The following is a 26,095-nucleotide window of genomic DNA, read 5'->3' as shown; positions in this document are numbered from 1 at the left end:
GCAACCTTATTGGATGGTGTATGCGGCTTCAAAAAGGGGAGGAGGGCATGGGCTGCTGTAATTGTTCATTTTTGTATTGGAATGCATTAGAAGAAAAACAATGTTTCCTGTGATGCAGTGTGGTAACTCTACATTTCTACTTATCTGTGTAAAGGTAAACCATAACCTACAAAAAAGACCATCAATAAAAATCCCAGAGGTTTTTTTTTTTTTGTCCTTTTACCTATCAGGAAAGCCACCTCTTCTCCCCTGTCGTTGTGGATAATCAGACTGCTTGTCAGGTCTGTCTCCCACTCAGGTCCAGGTTACGGGGTTCTTCTCCAAGTGTCAGCTCCAATTTGTCTACTTTGGCCTTTGAGTTAAAGTATGCATATGCACACAAAGCCCAATGGAAACAAGCTTGGTGGAAAAAAATATCTCACACATGCCATAGGCAACGACAAGTTGAGGCCTCTTGAATAGAACAGCACCTGAATCTGACACTTGCTCTGATGAGGTTTGCGTTTTCAACGGAGCTGCCAACAATCAGAAATGTGTTTTGTCCAGCAAGTTCTTTTTATGGCCCAATGTGATTTGCAGTGTGTGAAAGATATTTCATTATTTGACAATGAAACATAACATACACATTTTATTTAGGCACAACATATAAGCACCCAATACATCCATCCATCCATCCATCTGCGCAAGGTGAGGAGCTACAGTATACAGCTAGCTAGCTATCTACTAGTCTGGCCAGCGAGCAAGCTATCAATCTGACTAGCGTGCTATTTAGCCAGCTTGCTACCTATTGAAGTGGGTAAAATGCATAAGCCCCTTTGCTTTACAAACATTGGTTTTACACAAACATTTATTTTAATCAAACATTTATTTTAAACATACATTTATTTTAACCATGCATTCATGTTATCTTTATGTTAGTGTGACAGTTATATAACTGACATACATATAGCGTCTAAATACTTGGTTATTAACTGCAGTTATTTTCATTACCATGGTTACCGACGTTACCAGTCATTGTTCATGTATCAAGGTTGGTGTATTAATCGAGTAGGGTTGCACAGGTTATTCTGATCACAGGGAAACCGGCCAGGCATGTGCGGGGACAGGGAAATTATGTCGTGTTTTAATGAGTGAAATAAATACTTGTATCTTATCAGGGACGTTCGGTCAGGAAAGCTGGCGAAAGGATGATGTTTTTGCTAAGAGAACAGTAAAATAGGTTTGTTGAAGAGAGCAGTAAAAAAGGTTTGTTGAAGATGGCTGAGAACTGAAAAGGGAGACAGGCAAGGGTTTTTTGTCTATGTTTGCAGGCTATTGAAGACCATGCTGCTCTGATGGAGTCGCCTTAAATGGTGGAAACAAGCCAGACGGCGTCATATCAAGTTTCCTTTTGTATTCCATCCCCCAAGGGAGGAAATTGTTGATAAACTGTAACTATATAATCTTTGGCGGGATTGTCTAGATGCGCCTTTTCCTCTCCGATTTGTTCACAAGCCGGTATTCTCGTGTTAGAAGAACGCCCAGAATTCTGTCTCTGTAATTACTTGTTGGACTTTGAAGATAAAGTCAGCTCAAATTATAATCAAGAGTGAGTGTCTTTTTAATTGTACTTAACGGTATTTTACCCTTGTTGAATGTTTATCTATTACCTCTTATATTAATTATCATTTATTAATCACCTTTTCAAGCAGATTAAACGAACACACAGGAATTTATCCTGGTGATCAAGTAAAACCACTTTTCAAATTCCAACAATAACTATCTGGCTCTCATTCCATCTATCTTGCTTGCTCTCTATCTCGTTCGCTATCTGTCTAGCTTGCATATCTCACTAGCTACATAAGGCTAAAGAACTTCATCCCAGATTTGCTTTGTTCAGGTGTATACTGCCATCAACACTAACTGATTCACCATACGGTTAAGGTCAGGGTAAGATATAGGCCATACCATGAGCAGTGTAAACTCCAAAAGTATTATTATTATTTTGCAGTGTGGGCTGGTGTGTTGTCATGCAAGGCAATAATTTTACAGCTTTAGCCACAGTTCTTCTTTTGATACCACTGTACGACATAGTTAGTTGGCAACTCAAAATATGTTTTATGAAGCAGTATTGCTCAGCAATCAGAAACTCAGCATAGTGACCTCCAAACTGTGTGCAGTCTTCCCCAATTTGATTGCAATGAGACGATTCTTCCCTCCAGCTCTCTCCCCGCCTGCAGTTCTTATTATGATGATGAGCCGTTGAGTTAATAAGCTTATTAACTACCTGTGTAGGAGACAAACCGGCTCCAACTGCGAACCCACACCCCTTGGTCCCCCCCGTCCCCTCCTCCACAGTTGAACAAAGCACTGTCATCCTTGCCCGACTGTCTCCAAGGTCGCTTTGCTTTTAACAGGGCTGGCTTTGCTACAGGAAGTCTCTAAAGTCACACGGTAATGAGCTTAATTAGAATAATTCAAGGTCAGGCAGGAGGACAGCGACGTGTTAGAGAGAAGGGCATAAAAAGAACCGAGACCAAAATAAAAGGAAACCATATTCTGCTGAGGGTGGGTTTAATGAGATGACGCAGCATGCCATGGTTAATCACCGCATATAAAGGTGATATCTTGTCTGAATTTCAACACGGGTCTGTCTGTTCCTTTAGTTTTCTAAGTAAGTGGAAACAGAAGTTGAATATTGCACGGTTCACCCATCCATCCATCCTGCTGGTGCCTATCCCAGCTGACTTTGGGCAATAGATGGCAGGCACCCTGAAAAACCATTCACACACACCGATCACACCTAAGAGCAATTTAGTGTGGCCCTGTACACCTGCATGTTTTTGGAGTGTGGGAGAAAGCCGGAGTGGCCAGAGAGAACCCACGCAGGCTCGGGGAGAACATGCAAACTCCACACTAGAAGGCTGGAGCCAGGTGGAATTGAACTCGGGTCCCTTAACTGTGACGCGGACGTGCTAACCACTGCCCCACCGAGCCGCCGACTTTCAGCATTTTTCTTCAATTTAGTGCCATCCATTTTCAGACTTTTCTTTGCTGGGAAATAAATAAATATATAAATAAGTACCTGGGATTTTATGTTTTGTCTCTTGAGACATAAAAATATGTCTTTGGGATAGAATGAGTTAAAAGCGAATTCCAACGATTGCAGTACATTTCATTTGAGTTGTACACACGCCCGACTCATAATGACAATTTTAGAGTCATGAACATACAAGTATGTGTCAGTGATGTATCCAACAAGACTCACTGCAGCTTTGCTTACCTTGCTTTTACACAGTATTTCAGATGATGTACACCAGTTTGAAAGTGGACGACCTTTGTCGAGCCCTGTGCTTCTCAAATAGGCATACAGTACATGTACCCCTGGGGTTACGTGATGGCACTTTAGTGGGTATGTGAAATTTTAACAAGGTTTTGGCAGGTATCAGCAAATCTAAAATGCTGTGACAGGAACAGTGCATTTATTATTTAAATTGAGAGCAATTTATTTGCAAGATTAAGCAACTAAAGGCTAATTGCAGAACTTTTTAAGCCTTTATTTTATTAAGTTTGATAGTCATTGTCATTGGTGACGCAATTTTTTGGCTGACGAGCCGGAAATAAAACAAGGTGATATGACTGAATCTATCTTGTGGAGTTACTTAATAAATACACCTAGATATATCACACCAAATGTAGTTCCAAAGTTCAAAAAAATTAACACTGATGGTACAGCACTATTTAAAAAAGGATTTTCCCAAATCAAAAATGCTTTGCACTGGTTTGGTGGTACTGATCTGAAAAAAAATCTTTCACAAGGAGTCACTATTACATCATTTGACGCCTGATGGCTTCAGATTTCAAAACATACACTGGATTTTTATTCCTTCTCTTCATTTTCCTACGGGCATTTGTGTAGAGCATAGCATTGAAAGAGCAAAGAGACCAAGTTTTGCGTGCCAAACTGGGGATGTCAGGACAATATATTTAAACAAAAAAAAAAGAAACTCAGTGGACAGACCTCTGAGGAATATTTTCAAGTATTTCAACCTGCTTGTGTTGAGTAGAGACATTGTTAAGCAAGAAAAAAAGAAAAAGAAAAGCAAAGGGGTCTTTTTTGGACTGTGACCATGACAGATTCAGGGCAATGTATGCTATTGTGGCTGTGCTTTCTCCTTTTATTTGTCTTTTCAAAAAGGGACTTGGCATAAAAAGGTTATTTCTTATCTAGTCTCTTTCTTTCAAGGGTAAACGGGTTGTGAGGCCGGTGCCTATTAAAGGAGGTGCCTTTTTTTTTTTAAACACTGCAGAAAGTAGAATTTCCTTCCATTATGCTGCCAGAGTGAAGGTAACCTTAACAGTCCCTCCTGCCTTTATCTCCATCAGTGTACCCCATCCTCACTTCATTGCATGAAAAAGACACGTTCACTTAAAGGTGGAATTCAATCAGATGAGACAGGACAGTTCACGGTTTGGTAGGAAATAAACAAGTAAAATCAAAACGGGCAAAATCAGCAGAAAAGGCCTCTAATCAAAACGGCCGCTGGCCGAGCAGTGGAGCAATAAGCGCTGACAAATTGAATTGCATACTTTTCATGCCACATGTGTCATCAGGATTCTTAAAAAAAAAAGGGGGGGGGGGGGGAAGAAGTTACAGAAGCTGTGAGATGGTTTGTGTCGTCAGCAGAAAAGGTGACAGGTCATGAATTCTGTTTTCTACTGCTAAGGGAAATAGCACCTTTCAAGAGAGAATGAACGATAGCGGAACCACTTTAGTCTCTTGAAAAATGATGCTGTGCTGCGTATTAAATGAGAAATATTTGTTGTTAAAAGGACTTATTTGAAAAATGTAGAGGCTCGTGAAAGGACATTTGTTTTTACCATGGGTTTAGCAATGGTGGTTTTGAGCATGTGAAATAAGTGGAACCTTACTGGGTCAAATTAAATGGTTTATTATGTTTATATATAAAATATATATATATATATATATATATATATATATATATATATATATATATATATTTTTTTTTTTTTTTTTTTCCCACTGTTCTCCAACTGGGTAGAGTATCCTTTTCTGTTGTGAAGCTTCATTTATAAATACAGATGGACTAAATAATGCACAGTGACATCATTGATGTTCTTACACTTGAAAGCAAGAGCAAATCGGTCTTTCTCAAATAACGTAAATTCATGCACTTTTATATCCGTATGTGTACCTCTAGTTGATATCACATTCTTTTAACTCATATAGTATTTTTGTAATTTATGGAAACATAGAGCTGCCGATGTGGAGCAAACATTTTTGAACACAAACTAATTTGAACACCTTTTAAAATACATTTGAACATATTTTCAAATTCATTCAAACACATTTTCAAAGATGTTAGAATGTACTTTCAAATACATTCAAACAGCCTTTGAAATACATTCAAACATACTTGCAAAGATGTCCAAACATTTGCAAAACACGCTCAATTGTACTTGAAAATATGGCTGAACATAATTTAAGGCTATATGTGAAAACATAAATTCCACCCTCCAATACTTCCATGGCGTATGCAAGTCCACATTCTGTGGCATGATGGGAACAAATGTTGTTTTTTGCATTTAGCTGAGAAGTACGTTGGAACGTACTTCCAAATATTTCCGAACACATTTGCAAATATGTTTTAACGTATTGGAAAGTATGTCCGAAAGTAATTTTAGGCTTAATGTAAAAACAGCAGGGTATATTTGTCAAAACCAAATGTTCAAATGTACTTGTAAATAATCAAACAAAGCTAAAAATAAAAGATTTTAATTCTATATTATTGTAGGTTACAATCCTCTCTAATCTCCAACAGTATTCACATATGAACTAAAATGCCTTGTACACACATTCCCAACATGGTAAAGGTCAAGAAAGTGTTGATGCCAGTGTACTTGTGGGTATTTGTGGTTATGCATGTAATAGTATCTAAATTTGAATAAGGCCTTGAGGGAGTGTAAATGATTATTCGTCCTCTCTTGGCACGCTGCTTTAAATCACGCCCGAGGGCCGTCGAACCGCAACCCAACCGTCTAATCGGATCGAAACGTAACTTTTTAGCGATGACACAGCGTGTTTGGGCTGTAGAACGTGTCGTGCTGGCGCATGAGAACACAGTTGATGTGCTGGAAGTTGCTTGAGGCCACTTGGTGGGGAACCTTGGGCGCGTGGGCAAGAGCGTTTGATGAGGGCCGCCATACTATTGGAAACCAAATACCCCAGAGGGACAGATATAAAAAGACTTCGGGCTGGAGAATAAACCTCAAGTTACATTTAACATTAACAGTGTTAACGGAGAGCTTGTTCTGTCTCCTAAAGCTTTAAATTATGACCAAGTATTGCCACAGACAACCTTGGATGACTTCAAATACCAATTAAACTGCTTAGCCTTTAAGCATGAGTGAATATGCATATTCATGCCCTGCCTTTATATTCAAAAGATGATTTGATGGCTAATGAATGGTTAGTAAACATTTGGAGTCGATTCAGACATGAGTCTCGAGGCCAAACTTTTTACTGTTATTACTACAATGAGATCAATGTGTCTATATGCATAGGAAAAGTATTGTGACTTAACGAAATGCCAAATGTTGCAGTTAATTTGGCATTACGGCACTCCTGCACCACGCTCACAGCTCAATCGCAAATAAATTTAATAAGCAGGAACGCATGAAGAGGGGACTGGTGATCACTTTCTGCGGATTTAGAGGGGACAGTTTTTGGAAATGGCTGTGGAGTGAATTAGAGGCATTAGTTAGCTTGAATAAGTAACCTGCAGGCCGTGCTTGATGCAAGTAACAGTGACAGAATGGCCCAGAGCATTGACGTATAGGCATGCTGACAAAACGCTCGAAGTTATGAGTATAATGGAAGTCACTAGAAATCATGGAATTTCTTTAAAAACTGAACTCGATTTATTCGCAGTGCGCCAATTCCCAAATTACTTTAGCACTACAATGCTGCCATCTGCTGCCGACAACTGGGCAAGAAACTGTTGCTTATTGTGGAGGACAAAAATATCGTTTGCTCTGTGTTTATATTACATTATTTCATGGGTACATGTACACACGAATAAATAAATACATTTTGGGAAAATCCGGCTGGAATGACACTGAAATGTAACGATTAAAAAATAATGACACTGAAATGTAATCATTAAAAAATAAACAACAATAACAACTGGGCAGAAACTGATGCTTATTGTGGAGGAAAAAAAATATCTTTTGCACTATGTTTATTTAATATAAACATAGTGCATAAGTACATTATGGGAAAATCCTGTTGGAATGACATTGAAATGTAATAAGTAAAAATAACAAATTATAGCTGGCTTTGCTAAGCAAAATGGTCCTTAAATGTACATGGAAAAAGAAAGAGGTCATATTCAGTTCATGAAAACTGTGAGCATATTTTTATTCATTGCATAAACGCAGAGAAAGACATTAACACCGAAGGGAAGGGCCACGAGTCCTTTTTGTTGGGTTGGCACCTACCTTGCAACTCTGGACCACTACAAATATCTCAAGTCACTGAATATGTCCCATAAGTGCATGTTGCATGTTTTAAAGCCTTATCACCAAGAAAATCAAACTAAAACAAGATCATATGGTATTATTAGATCCTGCTCATCCATCCATTACCTACTTAGACCGTATTTTCAGCACTATAAGGCGCACCTGAAAGCCTTATTTTTTTTTTTTCTTCAAAAAAGCTGATGATGCGCCTTATAATTGGGTGCACCTTATATATGGATCAATATTGAGATTGGGATCCGTAGATGGGAAATGAACTGATAAAGTAAGCTTTACCTGTTTCTTTTGTGTGTTTACAGTTGAACAAGGTTGGTCACATTGGCATTGAGTTATGCTATTTAGAGTTTAGAGTTATTATTTGAGTTATTATTGTTATTACTTTGAGTATTACTATATTGTGATTGAAAAAGTTTGAAAGTTTTAAGTCATTAATTGAGGGTGCGCCTTATAATCTGGTGCACATTATATATGGAAAAACGTTTTAAAATATGTTATTAATTGAGGTTGCGCCTTATAATCCGGTGCACCTTATAAAGTGGAAAATAGGGTATGTGTGTTTTTGTTTTTGCATCATGAGATTGGGATTCATATTATTATTTTTTGCAGGGGACACCTAATCCTTTTGGGGCCATTTTGGCAGGCCTCACTAGTCCAGATCTTTTTGGGGCTTTAGACATTAGCTTCAAATTGGAACTTGGTTGAGGTTAGTGTTAACATCAGGTAAAGGGAAAAGCATCATGTCAATGCTCCACCAAGATAAGACAAACATGTTTGAGTGTATGTACTGTATGTGTTTCTAGAAACTGTGCATATTATAAAAGGTATAACATTATTACATGACTTCACAAAAATCTGACTCAAGCAATTGTAATTAAATAGCAAAAGGATAAATATATTGAGAAATAATTAACTTCAAGTAATATCGATGTCAGGGAGAAAAGATATGATTTGTGACAGGACTTCATCCATTCAGATTGCTCTGATGTGATCCCATATTGTGCTAACCACCTCTTGGGAGCATAGCTCTCATGCTGTATTAACCATCAACAAAAAACAAATGGGACATAGCCATTGTTAACAATACTTTTATTGTTGCTTGCTGTCAGATAAAAGCAGATAGCAAGGAGCATAATAATAATAACAGTAATAATATTCTATTTTGGAGGGTTTCCTTTGGAGTTCTGTCCAACCCACAACTGACATGAATGCTACAAGACACTGTATCATAAACAGTCACAACAATGGCTGCCATTGGCTTGTAACGCATGGATTCCTTTTAAAGAATGTTGGCTAGTGTTGTACTTAACATCACCTGGACCGGCTTTGGCATCAGGATTTAACACTATTTCAGGAAAAGGGGCTGTCGTTTCGCAAATAGTGGCTACTAAACTGCAGAATGCGGGTGAGGCCCTGATTTGTATCGATTTCAATTATTATTAAGCTAGATAAAACCTGGAACATATGGATGGAAAAGCGACCAGGTCAGAGTCTGCTGGAAGCTTAAAAGTCTTTAATACTGCAAAGGGAACTTGATAAGGAGCCACATGAAGCCATGTGACGGAGTGTTTACATGACTTGGTTGGTGTTGCTGTTTTGGCTAACAACATAATTCAAAGCAGCTCAGCAGTTGACTAATGTTTGCATGCAAACAATAGCTTCTGTCAACTAACCTAATTAAAAGGTGTCTATTTGACTTTTAATGGACGAGGGCAAAGTATCCATTTAATGGCTGGCCACTACAGGAAATACACTGTAATAATGCTTTAGAAATGACCCATTAGTTTTTCCGAATGGGAAAAAGACAAATTGGCCACTGTGTCGATTTGAACAGCCACTATTTGAGGAAATATGGTCATTAAATCCCAAATTTCCTTCTTTAGCTGACTTTACCTTGGTAGATGCTTCTGTTTTGGTTAGCGACAGTTACAAGTCTTTAATGTCCGTGTGAGATCTGAGGTATTTACAGTTCTGACCCGTTTTTTTTTTTTTTTCCTGATGGGAAAAGGCAGGCATTTGTTTTAAGGAGGAGTTTCGATTCGTCGAGAGACGGCCACTATTTGAGGAAATATGGTATATATTACAAGCACATTTGTCCATTTTATGAACATTTCATGAGCGACTCCAGCACAGTTGAAGACTGCTAGTCATGTTTCAAGTTTGACAATTCTACAGTATATTTCTGCTAATGTCGTTAGTTTGAAGAAAAGCACCCACAAACGTGATTATCCTCTGGGTTATTATGTACACAAGCGTTATTATTACTATTAGAGTGAGATCCACTTTCGAAGTGCAGTATGCGAGCAAAAGCTTTTAGCTTATTCCAATAAGAAGGGAAGAAGACGGCGTTGTGATTTTCAATCACATTGACATTTGTTTTGGTGGAAAGAAGCTTTACAGGCTCGGAAAATGAGGTTAGACGAGGGAGAGAAAAAAAGAGCAACAAGAGCAGCATCGAGTTGAACAAAGACATGATGGATAGTCCTCGCTTTGTTCTACTAATAAAAAAAAAAGTATAAATAGAACATCCTGTTTGGAGCGAGCACGGATATGATGAACAAAATCTCTTGAAGCTTCCACACACACACACACACACACACACACACACACACACACACACACACACACAACCACAAAACTACACACGAACATCTGGTGCACTTCTTCACTGTCTTGATCCACCATTGTTGGATTTCCTGAGATTCCAGGTGTCCCTCAGGGCTTTGCAAATTCCATCATTGGCCGAATGATATTATCAATCGACTCTGAGGTCGGACATCAGCACCAGAGAAAAGAAAAAAAGAAGGGGGGAAAAGCAAACACACACATACATTTCCATGCAGACAAGATCTTTTAAAGCATTTCTCTGACCTGACCTGCAGGCACTTCATCACCACTCAGCGTAAAAAAGAAAGCGTGAGGTGAAAAAAAACATAGAAAAGCAAATAAAAAATGCTTAAAATGGGTGAGGTATCCTTTAGGTAATTCTAAGGAATTTAGGCTTGTTAATACCACCTTGGAATGCACTACATATTGATATATGTTTATGTATATATTTATATATGTACTGTATATTGCTGTTAACATAAGCAAGATAGTTTTGGATAAATATGGCAGCCTCTTTTCCATCAGGAGGGACCTCAAGTGAGTTTCAGAACCCAATGGTGTCGTCAGTCCCCTGAGGAGGAGGCAGACTTTTTTTTTTTTTTTTTTAAGTATTTAGATTAAAACGGCATCACCAGCTTTTGGTCACTCTTCATCCACAGTTTCCCTTTTTGGATCCTTCTCTTTCGGTTCCGCTGCCTGTATGGCGGGGCAGGGGTGGACCTCGGGGGTTGCCCTCACAGAGCCATCTTGTTGCTCCACCACTCTCTGGACGGATGTCTCTTCCTGTCAAAAAGGAAAAAGAACCGTTCAATTCAACTTTGAAGATGACTTCTAGCCAGTTCAGCAGTGACTCACCTGCTCTGAGAAACGTTGATTGACCGGATCGGAAAACTCTTGCATCTCCCCTTCTTCGCCATTGGAGTGGCAACTCGGACTCGTGACCTCGATGCCGTGGCTTTCCAAAATGGCAGCTTCTACATGTAAATAAAGGTAAAAATAAGACATTTGCAGTGGGGTTTTCCTCATCATACTAAGCGCTCACCGATATTGGCTCGTCGCTTCATCTCTTTGCGGCGGTTAGCAAACCAGTTGTACACCTTTAACGCCGTCACACGCTCAAACTCGGACAGCTTGCACCCTGACCATAAAAAGAGTAAGAAACAGTTGTTTCACACATCAGTCATGTCATTACAATGTATGGAATGTTTCATGTTAGAAAAAAAAAATAAATAAAATAAATATATGATGTTACCTTGCTTGTGTCTAACTATGCCTTTTCATATACTGTACACGTTTAATTGTATAAATCTAAATATCCTGATTCACAAATATTTTCTGGCACCTGGTTTCTGAATGACTGAGTTGCAGGCATTGGCAATCTCCTCACGCTTGGACTCATCAGGGTACTGGTTCTCCACGAAGAAACTGCAAGAGTGATGGAAATGTTAAAATCAAAAGGTACAGAAAGAAAAACATCTGACCACACAACCAAAGACCCCATGTTAAGTCTCTTCACTGAGATATTAAAGTTACCGGATCGGAACAACTCTCCAAATTTTAATGGACATCTTGGTATGAATTTGTCACATTAACATATGTGCTCACACATACACGCACGCGTTCGTCCTTGGATCTAAAACATCTCCTTGGGCTTAGCACTGTAGAGGGTCCATGTGGTCTTATTACAGTGAGTGCCCCTAGTACTTACTGCACGCATCTAATGGACAAATCAATTGTGCACAGTGGGCGGGACAGTTGTGGGGGGGGGGGGGGGGGGGGGGGGGGGGGGGGCAACGCTACTTTGTCAGCATCCTTCTAGCAACACATTTATTCCAGAGAAGCAGAGGTAATAAACGTCTGCTTAATAAAGTCATAGCAAACAGAAAACAGAACACGCTCCCAAATGTGCACGGTATGCTTTTTCCTGCTAAGGATTTGGGAAAAAAAAATATATTGTGTGTAGTAAAGGGTAATAATCACAACAATGTCTGATTTGGTTAAGAGTCATTTGCAGTTTACCATGAAATAGCCAAACCACAGCTTGCTCAACATTGTTTCATTTATTTATTTATTTTTAAGTCTCTCCAGAACACCAGGAACTGAAAGACCCCTGCCATATCCTATAATGCCTCCAAACCTCTCCATGATGGCCTGGCACTCCTTCCTCCAGGTGAACCGACTTCCTCGACGCAGCCTCAGTGGCGCCCCGACTATTGCCGGCCTGTCAGCCATGATGCCCGTCCGCCAGTCAGGTTCCTCCTTCACCATTGAGCGCATCGATAAAGTCGCCCCTGCATGAGAGGAGAAGTTACGTAGTTGTCAAAATACGGGATAAAGATGTTGAGGTGTATTTTAAAATTGGGCAAGACTCAGTAGTGTTCCAAATAACATTTCTGATCTCGAAAATCAGCATGTAACTGTGCACCGTTAAAACTAATATTACATTCATTTAACCATTTTTGTCAGTAATTAAATTGATAGTCAAATTGTATTTAACGTACGATTAATACATTTAAAAGCACATTTTTCCTCACTTGCTGTTGATTGAAAATGATCACGCATGCTACTGGCTCAGGAAACAACCAATCATTGCTCAACAGTTTTCTCACAAGCTGAGCAGTGATTGGTTGTTAATTGAGCCTGGAGTGCAGGAGATGCTCTTTTTCAAAATATGTTTTTAAATGTATTACTTGTACGTGAAAAATTCATTGTCAAATGAATTACAGACAAAATGTTTATTTTTGTTTATTTATTTATTTTTGTTTATTTATTTATTTTTTTACTACGGATGCCACATGACAGCAGCAACAAAATAATTTCGTCCAAATGAAGCTTCACAATTCCCTTCAACTTAATTTCTTGGCACCTAGAAGGCACAAGGGTCTGAAAAAGAAAAAAAAAAGAATACGTGGGTACGCACAGTACCCAGTTTCATAAGAGTCCATATATTCAATCCTAAATATTTAAGTTTTAGACTAAAGGAGAGTCTAAAAATGGCTGGTACTAAAAATTGAAGCACAGAAAATAAATGGAACTTCCAACATTTGCAACTACTGAGATGCGCCTGAAAAAGTGGATAAAGAGAAACATAAAGTAAAAGACCAAAATGATCTCAAAGCATGTGTTTCACTGCAAAATACTTTGTGAAAGAGTGGCACAGGTCTTTGGGAATAAGACTAACATTTCTTTAGTGTCTCAAGGGATTGGGGTAATCAAGAACTTGTGTACTAAACTCATCTAATATCCCTTTATGGAATTTGTTTGTGCCCTGGAGCATCGTGAGTGCTCTTAAACGAGAGGGACTTTTCCAAAAAAAAAAAAAAACTGGAAAGCGGCCTGACCAAATCAATTGATTTCACGATCACTTTCCATGTAGCTTTTCTCAAAGGTGCACAATGTATAAGAAACATGAGTATCCCAGTATAATAGTGAGACCAGGTTTGGTGACTCGAGAGTAAGGGTGAGGGGGAGGGTCCAGGGTTACCTGGCTGGGCTGCGGTGGCGGCGGCAGTGTACCACGGCAACAAGTGCATCAGCAGCTCTCTCTGCCTGCTCCACATGGGGTTGGAGTTGGGGTTGAGGTTGGTGTTGGGGTTGGGGAGGCAGCCGCTCGCCCCCGCCGCCAGCCCGTCTCTGTCCCCTCCCCTGGCCCTGGGACTCACGCTGTGCTGGCTTTCGCTCCACCTCAGCCCTTCAGTCAGGGTAAGATTGCAGGCATCAGATTGGGCAAAACTGAATTTGTATTGTGCCGTGTTGTGCAATCAGCCAATGAGAATTTCCTTTTGTTTGTTTTTTTGCCGTGTCAGCTGAGTGAATAGAAGCTTTAATCAGAAGCAAAAGCGCTGTGGCCGTCTGTGTTTGACCGGAACCACTGGCGAGGATCATTGTTGTTATTGTTAGTATCAGCCCGTGTAAGAGGGAAAACCAGCACCAGAGTGGCTCCAGCATGAGAACTACGGCAACGTTTCTAGGCTGAAGCGGGTAAAGATTTCAAAGCAAAGATGAAGGGAGGAAGAAGCAACGTGGACGTCGAGTAAACTATTTTTGGGCATGACAAGCCAACTCAAAGCTCTGTGCGTCATCTTCCGCATGCAGAAGGAAGTTGGACTTTGTTAGCATGCGTTCCTTTACATCCTGGTTGAATCGGAAACTTTTCTTATGCAAGGCCTCACCTGGGTTATTTCTCTCCAGCAGGTACCAACGGTAGAAAGCTCTGCGTTTGGAGTCGCTCATCTCTAAGCCCTGCTGCAGCAACCACTGTGAGATGTAACTCTGACTAATGCCTGAGGAAAGAAGGCAAATGATAACAAAATGATTTGAATTTCAACGGTACAGATTTATTTTCAAATTAGGAACAAATTAAATGCCACGTGAAACAACATATGGACAAATTTTGTTTAAGTAACTCATTTGGAAAAGTTGCACTAGGTTTCATGCAGATGCACATTGTCATTCATGACAATTTTCCAGCAGATGAGACAGAAATAAAACAGAGAATCTTCTAGACGAGCTGAATAAAATACACCTTGAGATACCTATAAAAATGAAGTTCCAATGGCACGGCAGTCTGTTTTAAAGGGACATTGTGTAAGATTGAGATCATTTTTCATCACGGCCAGCAGGAGGTGCCGCATTTACCGTTGTCCATAGCTATAACAGAAATGGCAGCCTCTGGAGGAGTGCCACACCTCATGTAATATAAATTAATGATAACTAGACCTACAATTATATTTAAAACACAAAGTTGGTCGTTAAAAACACATTTCTGTGCAAATTTTTCAAATGTACAAGAATTTGATTTATTCCATTTTAACGAAAAACTGTCTTAAACTTACACAGTGTCCCTTTAAGTGTTTTCCCCTCCACTGGTTAGGGGGTGCATGGGAAAAAAATATATATGTATGTATGTATATGTATATACTGTATCTGTACACACACACACACACTCCATAAATCATTGAAAAAGAGCTTGAGAACCTGTCCTTTGTCATTAACTTCATCTACTTCCAGTCTAGGAAAAAACGGAATCTGACATGTACAGCCACCGATGACAGTGTAAAAAAACGTGTGAGATGTTGATGCCAATGCATTGCTATCAAACTATCATTTCTTTTAATATGTTTGACGTTACACTGTTCTTTTAGAAATTCCTGTACAGGTGATGACGATTGTTTGAAGATGACTATTTTCAAATGTGGAACAAACTACTCCAATTATCAATGCTCTCAATGGAAACAGATAGTTTTCAACTAAGATTATCGGCTTTGCTTACCTGTAACTTGTCCCACAATTGCCTGGGAGATCCTTCGGTTGTTGAGAAAGGTTTTGATCTCCTCTTTCACCAAGTTGCTATCCCTTCTGTGAAAGTTGAAAACAAACAATTCTGTACATGTCACCGCAGACATTTAGACTGTGGAGGCTTGCTTAACTTATTCAGTGGAAAGTCTTTTTTTCAGTTATCCCAGGACACCTGACCTGAATTAACGTGACTACACTTGTGGAGGAGCAGGCTGCAGCTCTAGGGAGCTCAAGTGCCATTACCTGATGTTATAATAGTCTGTCTTTGTCTGTTCCTTTATCCTCCTGGATTCATCCTCACCCAGTGCTAATTCATGCTTGACCTTGCTCACCTCATGTATTCTTCCACCTTCTCCTCCAGGTCCCACTCCTCCTCCCCAACCATATCGTAGCTGAATGAGCGCTGCACGGCCACACTGGTGGGGTACAGGGGAGGAGGCGAGGCCTCAATGCTATTGCTTGGGGACAGCGCAGCACCGTCCAGCCCGGAGGTCTGCGTCGTGGCCGAGGCGAGGGAGAGAGAGGAAGTGGACGACGAAGAAGATGGTGCCGGGGCGGAGGTGGTGGCATTATTGCCGTTGTTGTTACTGGAAGGGGCTGGGTGGGAGTCACAGTGAGGCGGGCGGTGGTCCGGGTCGAGTCTCTCAAGAGACTCCAAGGCGTGGACAATCTGGGGTTTGGTCATGCCAGAGAGGCGCAGACGTTGCAGGAGGTCGATCTGCTCAATGGTGTAGCGTGGCTCCACCCCACAGCAATTCATTTTGACATCTGCACGATAAACATAAATCACAACAATTCATACTTCTGCGCAATTGTCTAAGAGCAACAAAGATAATTCAGCCATTAAATTGATTAAAACATATACATTGTTAATTGTGGTTACATTAACACCCACCTACTTTCTATAACTTATTCTCATTAGGGCCAAGAGTAGGCTGAAAATCGTCAAATCATAGATTCAAACCCAGGACTTCAAAACTATGAGACAGATAATACAACAATTAGTACTACTTAAAACAATGTTCACCTCATTAGTTAAATGAGGTGACCAAATAGTTTAATCAACTCTTAGTATAATACATTGTAGTTTTGTGTGAGAAGGATCATTTATATAAAATGTCAGTCAAAAAAAGTCTGCAGTCACACATCTTCAAGGCTTAAAACAGTGAGACAAACCTGTAGTATAACCAAACGTCCAAGTTGAAACTTCCTTAGAAAGTATTAGTCATGACAACTCAATGATTTGAAGTTAAGTATGTTGGCATAGTATTATGGAGGGACAATAAGTTGCATTACACTGATTGCGCCCCCAGCCCACCGCTAGCTTACCTGATAGAGGGGGCGACATGGAGAGGCGCCCCGGGAGTGGCTCCGTGCTTCGGGTCGCAGCGGGGACACACCACTGTCGCATGGCTAGAGATCCGCTCGACGTGGACCTCCTAAAAGGAGCAGACGTGCCGGAGCGTTTCGCGGTGATTAAGCGGCTGTTAGCATCCTGACATACCGACAGCTTCAAGATGACTTGCCGGAAGGCTAATTCGGCTAAGCTAACGCCGCTAACTCAGTGTGGTTCCCTAGAGCCTGCTCGGAAACAATCTGTTAAGTTAAACGTTACAGTGCTAACGAAGTGAGGAAGTCAAAGTAATTTGTGTTTCAAAATAAAATAAAATTCTCCTTTCAATTTACAGTAGCGACATTCAAAGTTGGATTATATTTTGAAAAGCACAGGAAGCGATAATACCATGATTGCCCACAATGACGCGTAGACAGTCTCGTCTCGGCTAACTTATCTAAACTTGCACAATGGATGCTAAATTATATAATAGGGATCTTTTTAATAAGTGTATTTTCGAAGCAGCAAATAGATCGTCGGACAGCACACATAAAGGGAAGATGTTACGGGCGTGTTAGCTTCGTAGCTAGCAGTTAGCTTCTCGCTAACTAGCACCGGGGTGGTCCCACGGCGGACGGCGGCTCGCTTACCTCCACTCAGCCACCGGCTGGTTGGATGTTGACTACTCAGTGCGGGAAAACCTGTCAACAACTGTAAACTGCCTCTCCTCCTCTAAGTTCCTCGGTCCCTGGGATGTTCTTTGTTGTTTTTTTTTTTGGTTTGGTTTTTTTTTGTTTTGTTTTTTTTACAACCGGGTACGTAGCGCCCACCGCTGGGTCATGTTGTCTTTGGGCTATGCAGCAATACTGTATGCAAATGTACAAGGAGTCTCGATTTATGACCCCCCTTCACCCGACACCACTGCCGTCAAGTACGTCTGGATTATTATGACTTCCGGTTGTGCTGTAAACACAGCACCAGACACCCACACAGTACCACCGATGCAAATGCACCTCATATACATACACTTTCAGGCAAAAAATGTCAAAACCCACAATAAATCTACAGTCAGGGGACGTTTCCTTAAGTGCACCTCTACCCAAGTAGATCAAATGTGAACATATTGTGTATGCAAAAAAAAAAAAATGTATCGCAAGAATACTGGACGTAGTTATTCTGAGTATCTACTGAGCCGTCATAAATCACACTGGACACTGATTGTCAGACGTTAATTATTTTTTTCTGTCATTTTTAAAGCCTGCATTTCTCCATCTGGTGGCGCCAAAGGCACAGTTTGTGTTGTATTTTTACAGTACATAATACAGTATAGCCATAGTGATTAAAGACAGTGTAATTGAAAAAAAAAACATTACATTTGTCTTTTTAGTGAAAATTATTTTAAAAAGAGTAGGCATTTTTGTTTCATTCATATTATTTACATGCGGCTCAGTGGAGCGGTGGTAAACACGTTCACCTCACAGTTCAGGGACCCGAGTTCAAATCCATTTCGCTCTGGCCTTCCTGTGTATAATTTGCATGTTCTCCATGAGCCCGCGTGGGTTCTCTCCGGGCACCCCGACTTCCTTCCACGCTCCAAAAAAACATGCATGACAGGTGCATTGACATACTAAATTGTACTTAGTACACGGATGGTTGTTCGTCTCTGTTTGCCCTGCAATTGGTTGGCAACCAATTCAGGGTGTCCCCATCTAATGCTGAGATGGGTACCAGTAAGCCTGTGACCCTTGTGAGAATACGCGGCTCTAGAAAATAAGCGGGTGGATGGATCATATTATTTACGAATATTCACCAGATGACACCAAAGCAAATATATATTTTTTGAAAATTGAACAACGAAACAAAGTAGGCATATTATTGTACTTAAGTAAACAGGACGCACCTTTCGAAATTACCAAAACACCGTTATGACGTCAATAAAAGCACCTGTGTTCACCTGCGGTCACCTGCAACTTAATTAAACAAAGACAATGACGATTATAATGATGGCTTTCAAAATAAAACTACATACATTCTATTTACTTAATAAACCACTGTAACAACATTTATTAGCCCATCACCGTCTTTGTTTTAACTTTTTAATTTTAGCAAAATATGTTAGTGCTTGCATAAAACTCAGTAAATCTTGAATCATCCATTCTAGAAAGGTATGATATTTTGTTTTGATGGTCAGGACTAACGACATACTTGAGTTGCTAGACCAGCGTGTGTGACTTGTTTAGTTGGAAGAGAAGAGATGACGTGCAGTCCTTCTTTTAACACTTAAACCCATACTGTAAGTCGACTTAAGCGAATGGGGACCTGATCGAGATGGCCAGAACAGGTAATTGAAAACACATAGTTTTGATCCTTTTTGAAGTCTAAAATATTGTTTGGGTTTGGCAGTAATGCGACCAGAGGAGATGACGTTTGTGGGAGCATTTATGTTCTTTAAATAATTCCAATCACCTTTTCACTACTAGTGATGTATTACGATTGATAATACAATATTCTAAGTAAGGAAAGGCTCATAGGATTTAACGTCTTTAAATAATGTGAAAAATAATCAACTATTCTGACAAAAAAAAATAAGAACCATCAAAACAAAACTTCTAAACAATTTTCTTTTCGATAAGCAAATAAAGGATGAATTGATGAATCAAAAAGCCCTTTCCCAAGAATGAATGCTTGATGATCATTGAATTAGCTTCCAATTGTTTTTTTTCTTGACATCTAGCAACCCAATAAAAAAATGACTGTAATCAAGATTGGCAGCAAGTGGTTCAGTTTCTGCTCCATTTAATGTTGCCGTATATTTTTTTATATGTTCTTCCAAGGGACATTTTGTCAGTTCAAGCCAACATTGGGATCATTAATGATTAATGCTAGCGACATTTCTGCGTGTGTTTGACCTGGCTTGCTTTACTCCAATCGATATGACACTGGGACGTTGAACCGGGGACGCCGCCACAGACACGCCTGATGTAACATGATCTAAACTCGTTTTTCTCCGCAGGGGTGTGTTGCGCCAGCCTGGAGGAACCGGCAGCACTGATGAAGATGGGGCTCAGTATGGTGCTCATGGGCCATGTCAATTTCTTGTTGGGAGCGTTGGTGCATGGCGTGGTGCTCCGGCACATCAATCTTCACAAGCAGGCGCGTGCCATGGAGTATGCCATCTCCAATGTTGTGGCTCTCGCATCTGGACTGGTGGTGAGTATATTCTATATTACTGTAATAAGCACTGGGGAAATGTCAACACTAACAGTTGAATAGTGAGCAAGGTCTGCCACAAATAGTGGGGTAAAAAAAAGTAACTGATGTGCCACCTAAAGAGACTTTGAATGCCTGTATAAATTCATTTAGTGCCAGCTATTTTCTGACCCTCCTTTATCATTAATATCAACCTCTGGGGGAAATTTTGACCCAGCTCAGCCTATTAGATATAACCCTATTAGATATTTTTTATGTGTGATGAAAGGAAAAGCATACAAAAAAACACCAGGAGGCTATAATATTGCATAGATTGTCAAAACATGTCTGCTTTCTTCAATATGACGTCCTGCTGTCCCTTCTTAATGCTTGTAAATGAGAGGTATACCCTGCAGATGTCAAAGTTAACACCATGTCGGGCTCATTTACTGCCATTCATTTTGAAAACCCAATGTTTTATCATGAATTCCTCTCGTTTTTTGCTTTAATCCTTTCAATGGCAACTTGCAAATAGGGTGCAGTAGAAATATTTGTGTTTGGACCCCCAAAACACCGGGGGGCACTAGCGGACAACTTCTGACATTTGCAAGCCTTTCAATGACTTCAATGAGTGGCTTAGCCTGACTCCCATAATTCAAAAGTTATAATACTCTAATTATGACATAATAAATATTCAAATTTCAATTTCACAAACAAATATTCAGCGTAATTACTTTTGCTATTATAGCATTTTTACAGTTTTGGAGAGTTGTAGTTGACAAAAGACTTTGAGACAAGAACTAAATGACGCAGGAAAGCTTTTATTTTGCTGTAGGGAAGCGTTTTATTTCATGCAACTCAAAACAGTAGATCTGCATATTCCTGTCTGCAGAATCTGCAGCACTGAAGAGCTGTTTTTTTTTCTCACAAAATGAAAATTCTTTGAAAAGAAACAGCCTTGGAATAGATGGATGGGTGGATATATGGATAGATAGAAAGGCTGATGCCACTGAACATTTTGAGGGGTTGAAAGTAAAAATATATTTAAATTTGACGATGTTATGACCCTTTCAAAGTCAGCTCAAGTTGCTTGATAATAAAGCCAGGTTAGTAAAAAATCCCCAGACACCCAGGGGTTAAAAAAATACTGTAGATAAGTCCACATGATTCAACGTTTGGACTGAAAAGACACATAAATATATCTCCGGGATTAAATGAGTTAACATTCAAATATATCACAATTTGGAGTCAAAAAACCTCTTATTCCAAACTTATTGTACAACATTATCCTTAAAAATAAATAATTTTATTCTAGAAATATGCAAGCCCTTTTTTACACATACACCCATTTTTCGTGCCTTTTCTAGTTGCTGAAAACATATTTTAAATGCCTTTAAAATCCATGGATTATTACAACAATTGCCTTACTGCCCATACCTTTGCTTTTAGTCATGTTATGAGATCACCACTCGTATAAGATGTGAACTTTATTCTGAACTTGTGAACTTTATTTTTTGTTACTGCAGGGAATCGTAGTTGGCATTTTGGCTATTGTCCTGTCCAAAAACAAGAAAAGCAGAAACCTGGTGAGTATTATAACCCTCTATTTCATAAGACTCAAAAGAGAAAGTATGTTGACTATGTTATGACAAGTTACGCTCCTCTGAGTTCCCAGCTATTCTGTTTCATCTAACAACACCAGTGTTTACTTGACAAATTGAGTACAATGTGTTTTTTCAGAACTGCGTAGTGTATTGGCTGTAATATTGTCAGTTTGAGTATTTTGAAAGCCCAAGATATTTATTTTAAATGATTAAAAAGCCTCGAAACATTTAACCCACAAGCTATAAAGATGCTTTTTTAAAACATTTTTTAGGCTTAGGCCTTGTCTACATTTAGCTGGTGTTCTTGCAAACGGGCAGTAAATGTGTATATGTGTATAGTATATGTGGCCAGGCTTTTTTGTTTTCATCAAAATTGAATGTTTCAAAACCTCTGGTCAAAGTGGAGATTTGCCCAAGCCTCCGGTTTCGTGGTTGCGTGTGACCAGCTTCAATGAGGATTTGCGTTATCGCGCTAATCTTTTTTTTTTTCCTGCCGAAGACGCGGATACCGGTGAGGTCAGAGGTGTACGTTCTTTCTGATTGGGCAGAATTTTGTGACATTACTGCTGCCGAGCGACTTGGCATGCTTGTACACGAATTTGAAACCGCACTGTGCGGTTTCATATTAACGCAGCCTTTTCAAATAAACAAACGACGGCGACGAGGGGGAGTCTATGCAGATTTACGTTAGCCGGTTACATGTAGACAAGGTCTTAGTGAATCCTGATCAGAGAAATATTCACCACCTTTTGTATATGCTGTGGACAAATGTTGATTGAAACTCACCTTTATAAATCGCTCCCCGTTTGTCTTTTGTTAGGCTGCATCAGTGCCACATAGGCCTTGCAGCGATATCGGCTGCTTACCATCTCTTTTGATAATCATCCAGCCGTCATAGATCTTACAGCAATTGCTAATTGGGCCTCCTGATAAACGACAGAGTGAATACCCAACTGCACACAATTATAAGAGAGAATAGAACCTTACATGCTTAATTGTCTCCTTGCTAACTGGCTTGCATAATCTGCTAGCATCTAACAAGCTAGCTTGAACTAAATAGCAAGCCATTTTTTTTTCATAATAATGTTAAACATATTTTATGCAGAATGCATTTTACTTGTCTGCGTATATCTAATCACAGACATGGTCCCTCTTCAGCGTGAGCCTAATATCGTCGCTAATGGCGTCGGCGTCGGCCATCGGCCTTCTGGTGTCCATCGTGAGAGCCATCATCCATGGCGGGCGGAGCCTGTTGACGCACTGCCGTTTCCCTGATGCCATTGGCTACTCCAGCATCACTAATGAGTGTCCTTTTGACCCTACGCGCATCTATGTGAGTGAGTTGTGGCACACTGAACAAAGCAGCTATTCAACATATCACTGGCACCAGGCCAAAACTTCATTTGGGTGAATTTTATATTTCATCAAAAAAATAATTACAATTCATCAGTCCATACATGTAGGTGTTATTTTAACTTATTTTTGACACTTTTAAAGGGTTGGAAATGGCTTGCTTTCTTTCACGATGCAATGGTTGAACAAACTAATGGACATCTATGGTATGAAAAGTGATTCGTTCAATTCCAAAGACATACCATATTTTTTGGAGTATAAGCCACACCAAAAAAAAATTAAAAGAAAACCGATATTTATTATTTATAAGCAGCACAGCTTGTAAAATAAGAAATCTACTGTTTGCAGAAAGCTGATAAATGTAAGTTTTTCCAATTTTTATTTAAAACGTTTTTTTTTTCTGCTGCTTAGATACCTGCCTGCACGTTTATAAATAAGAGCAGCACCAACATATTTTCAACATTACACACTTAGATTATTAGAATGCTGCCCGAACACAACAGTAACATTTGATTGTATATAATATTGGAGTGTCCCTCCTGGCTTCGAGTAAAATAGCAGTTCAAAATCAAATTCAATATTTCGATAAAGTCCTCATCTTTCCGTCCCCTGTATACCGAGAAATTGTTATCTGGTGGATGTTTCAAAAAAACAAAACAAAAAACAACAACAACAAAAAAACTGCACACGAACCACACTGAATTATATGTAGGGTTTAAAATATGAGAAAAAAAATGCATCTTATTGTCATCCCTTTGCGTACTCGAGATTTTAAATCAAACAAACAAACAAATGCAAAAATCCTTTAAAAATAATTATTGAATTATTTCAGGAAAATATAAGTTCATAAAATACATTTTATGTTCAGTAGGTTATTAAATTTTATTGTTGTAAAAAGCCAGATTCTCCTCAAACTAGAATGGTTCCAGCCATCTTGCCACATTTCCTCTCAATTCAATGATTTAATTTTGTAAACACATCTCTACTATGATCCCAAAAGAGGACATTTTAAGTTGAATATTTTTCTGTGGACAAATATTTATTTATAATGATTTCTTTTTGAGCTCAGGTCTAAAACTTTGTTGATTATTTTTTGTGGACAAATATTTATTAGTCATTAAGTTAATAAATATTTTTTGTGAACAGACCTCTACCGTAACCCCAAAACATGATGCTTTATGTTCAATATTTTTCTGTGGACAAATATTTGTTTAAATATATTTAATATATTTATAAATAGTTATTTATACATACTGTATACAGGTCTGACACTTAATGGTGATTACTTTTTTGTGGAAAAATATTTATTAATAATTAAGATATTTGTTAACAGATTTCTTTTATGATCCAAGAGAGGATCAGGCTGATCTTTTTTTTTTTTTGTAGACCAATGCAAATAAGTTTGAAAAGGTCAAATTTTATTTGACAAATCAGACACTGATGGCATGTTTTAAGTTTTTTTTTTTTTTTTTTTTTACCCTTAACCCCAAAATACTTTACAATGGTTAAGAAGTACTTGGCTGAAAATATATTTCACATGAAATTTTTCACTGAAAAAGGGTGAGAACTACTGGTCTAGAAATTCAATCCCACTACTAATTTCCAGATTTTATTGTATTTTATTTTTTTTTCAAACATTAGGGTATGGTCACAAAATCTTTTTCCATATAAATAAATAAATAAATAAATGAAGTACCTGGCATTAAACGCTTTAGACTCTTTCAAGATGTGTAAAAATACGTTCTTGGGATTGAATGAGTTCAGAGTTCCTATAAAATAACTTGGCCGCTTCTCAAACATGTTCAGTTCTAGATGTTTTATTCATAGAAGTAAATAGAATCGCAGACTAGGTGTGGATGTTGTGCAACGCACCAATGGCCTCACTTTAAGTGGATGCACTCAAGCCTCAGATTGAACCTCACACGGTGCAGCTGCTATCTACATCTAACAGTCGGATGCTCCCCTTCCATTAGAGCACCACTCTGATCCTCTGGGTGCCTCTCATCGTGACTTGTGTGGTCCAGCTGATTTTCTCCGCCCGCTGCCTGTCCGTGTGCGTCTCCTTCCTGGGTTTGCCCTGCCGGCCGCACAGGAAGCGGCCCAGAGAGGCCCGAGCGGTGATGAAAGCCACGAGGCCATTGGAGGAACTGGTTGACCCTCGTGTCAACAAAGCAAAGCAGCACAAAGAAAGCACCCCTCCCCTTCCTCCCAAGCGCTACACCGAAGCCCCGAGGAGCTACACTGAACCTAGAACGGTGTCACATCCCGTCAGGCAGCAGCGCCGGCAGCCTCCCCCGCCATACTACAGCAGTCTCCCCCCCGCAGAGAGGCGGCCTCCTACTCTTCGCCAACAGCCTCGCTGGGAAAGGTCGCGGAACCCTGATGCTACCCAAGTGAGCCAGAAGCCAGAACAGCGCCAGCTATTGGAGAGAGGCGCTCTGGAGAGATCCAGTTTCTGGATATAGCCGAAAAGACTGCTTTTTATTTCGCATGGACCTCCAGTTCGACCTGTGCAAAATGGCCACTTGATTAGGAATACCTGCACCAACTGTTGCCATTCGCTACAAAAATAGTTTTTATTATTATTGTTATTATTTTTGAAAGGGAACTATTTCAGTTTTTCAAGCACCATGATGCCACAAATACAATTTTGTCATAATTTTCTACTGTCTAGTTCAGAACTTCACTGCATTATCCTTGAAAATGCTCAGAACAGTCCTTTGACATTATTACAGAATTGCTTTTTCATTTATTTTAATATTTTAGTCATATTTTAGACTTTGCACCTGTCATTAATGTCGTGGTCCGTAAGTGTGTCAGTATTAGCAATAGCCATAATAATAGTTTGAGCTATATGAACCATCACAATGGTCAACATTTATCAATCTGCTTCAATATGTTTTTATAAATAGCAAATATAATAATTGGATTGTTAATCCCCTCCATTATTTGATAAAGACATTTTTTTTTACTGTGACTGGAGAATAAAGGAGGTTTCCATTGTTTGTGCCTAACAATACTGTACCTCGTGAGGGCGTCTTCACCAGCAATGTTTGTGTGTGTGTGTGTAGCTATTTTTTTTATTTATTACCTTTTCAAAATAAACATTTGAGTCATTAGCGGTTGTGTGTCTTTGCCTTTAATAGAAAATCATTGTAATGTGCAGTAATGTTTG

The 26,095-nt window shown here is 39.4% G+C and overlaps 2 protein-coding genes and 1 long non-coding RNA gene across 8 annotated transcripts; 2 read left to right on the top strand and 1 right to left on the bottom strand.

The window, feature by feature from the left end:
* Positions 1–8,608: 8,608 nt before the first annotated feature.
* On the bottom strand, positions 8,609–17,700 carry LOC148406627 (homeobox-containing protein 1). Of its 6 annotated transcripts, XM_088404841.1 has the most exons (11): positions 17,425–17,700; positions 16,771–16,880; positions 15,774–16,209; positions 15,416–15,501; positions 14,316–14,426; positions 13,628–13,834; positions 12,281–12,434; positions 11,486–11,568; positions 11,186–11,281; positions 10,999–11,117; positions 8,609–10,926 (listed from the first exon to the last, which is right to left on the bottom strand). In XM_088404841.1, the coding sequence occupies exons 2-11, from the start codon at positions 16,850–16,852 to the stop codon at positions 10,786–10,788; spliced, it is 1,515 nt and encodes a 504-aa protein (XP_088260967.1). In that variant the 5' UTR covers positions 16,853–16,880; positions 17,425–17,700; the 3' UTR covers positions 8,609–10,785. The 6 variants fall into 6 exon arrangements, with proteins under 6 accessions (XP_088260967.1, XP_088260966.1, XP_088260968.1 ...); XM_088404840.1 differs by lacking the exon at positions 17,425–17,700 and having other exon boundaries at positions 16,771–17,045; XM_088404842.1 differs by lacking the exon at positions 17,425–17,700 and having other exon boundaries at positions 10,999–11,114; positions 16,771–17,045.
* Positions 13,778–16,359, top strand: LOC148406628 (uncharacterized). Its single transcript, XR_015863980.1, has 3 exons — positions 13,778–14,254; positions 14,335–14,402; positions 15,803–16,359. It is a non-coding gene; the product is annotated as an uncharacterized LOC148406628 (long non-coding RNA).
* Positions 17,701–18,843: 1,143 nt separating the features above from the next.
* Positions 18,844–26,039, top strand: LOC148406626 (transmembrane protein 54-like). Its single transcript, XM_088404848.1, has 5 exons — positions 18,844–19,115; positions 19,788–19,984; positions 21,490–21,549; positions 22,709–22,900; positions 24,894–26,039. The coding sequence occupies exons 1-5, from the start codon at positions 19,103–19,105 to the stop codon at positions 25,383–25,385; spliced, it is 954 nt and encodes a 317-aa protein (XP_088260974.1). The 5' UTR covers positions 18,844–19,102; the 3' UTR covers positions 25,386–26,039.
* Positions 26,040–26,095: the final 56 nt, after the last annotated feature.

The sequence above is a fragment of the Hippichthys cyanospilos genome, chromosome 21 (genome assembly GCF_059441005.1).
Source record: "Hippichthys cyanospilos isolate Australia breed blue-spotted pipefish chromosome 21, RoL_Hcya_1.0, whole genome shotgun sequence".
In the NCBI taxonomy this organism is placed as follows: Eukaryota; Metazoa; Chordata; class Actinopteri; order Syngnathiformes; family Syngnathidae; genus Hippichthys; species Hippichthys cyanospilos.
The sequence above is the reverse complement of the archived record's forward strand: the minus strand, read 5'-3'. Positions and strand labels throughout refer to the sequence as shown.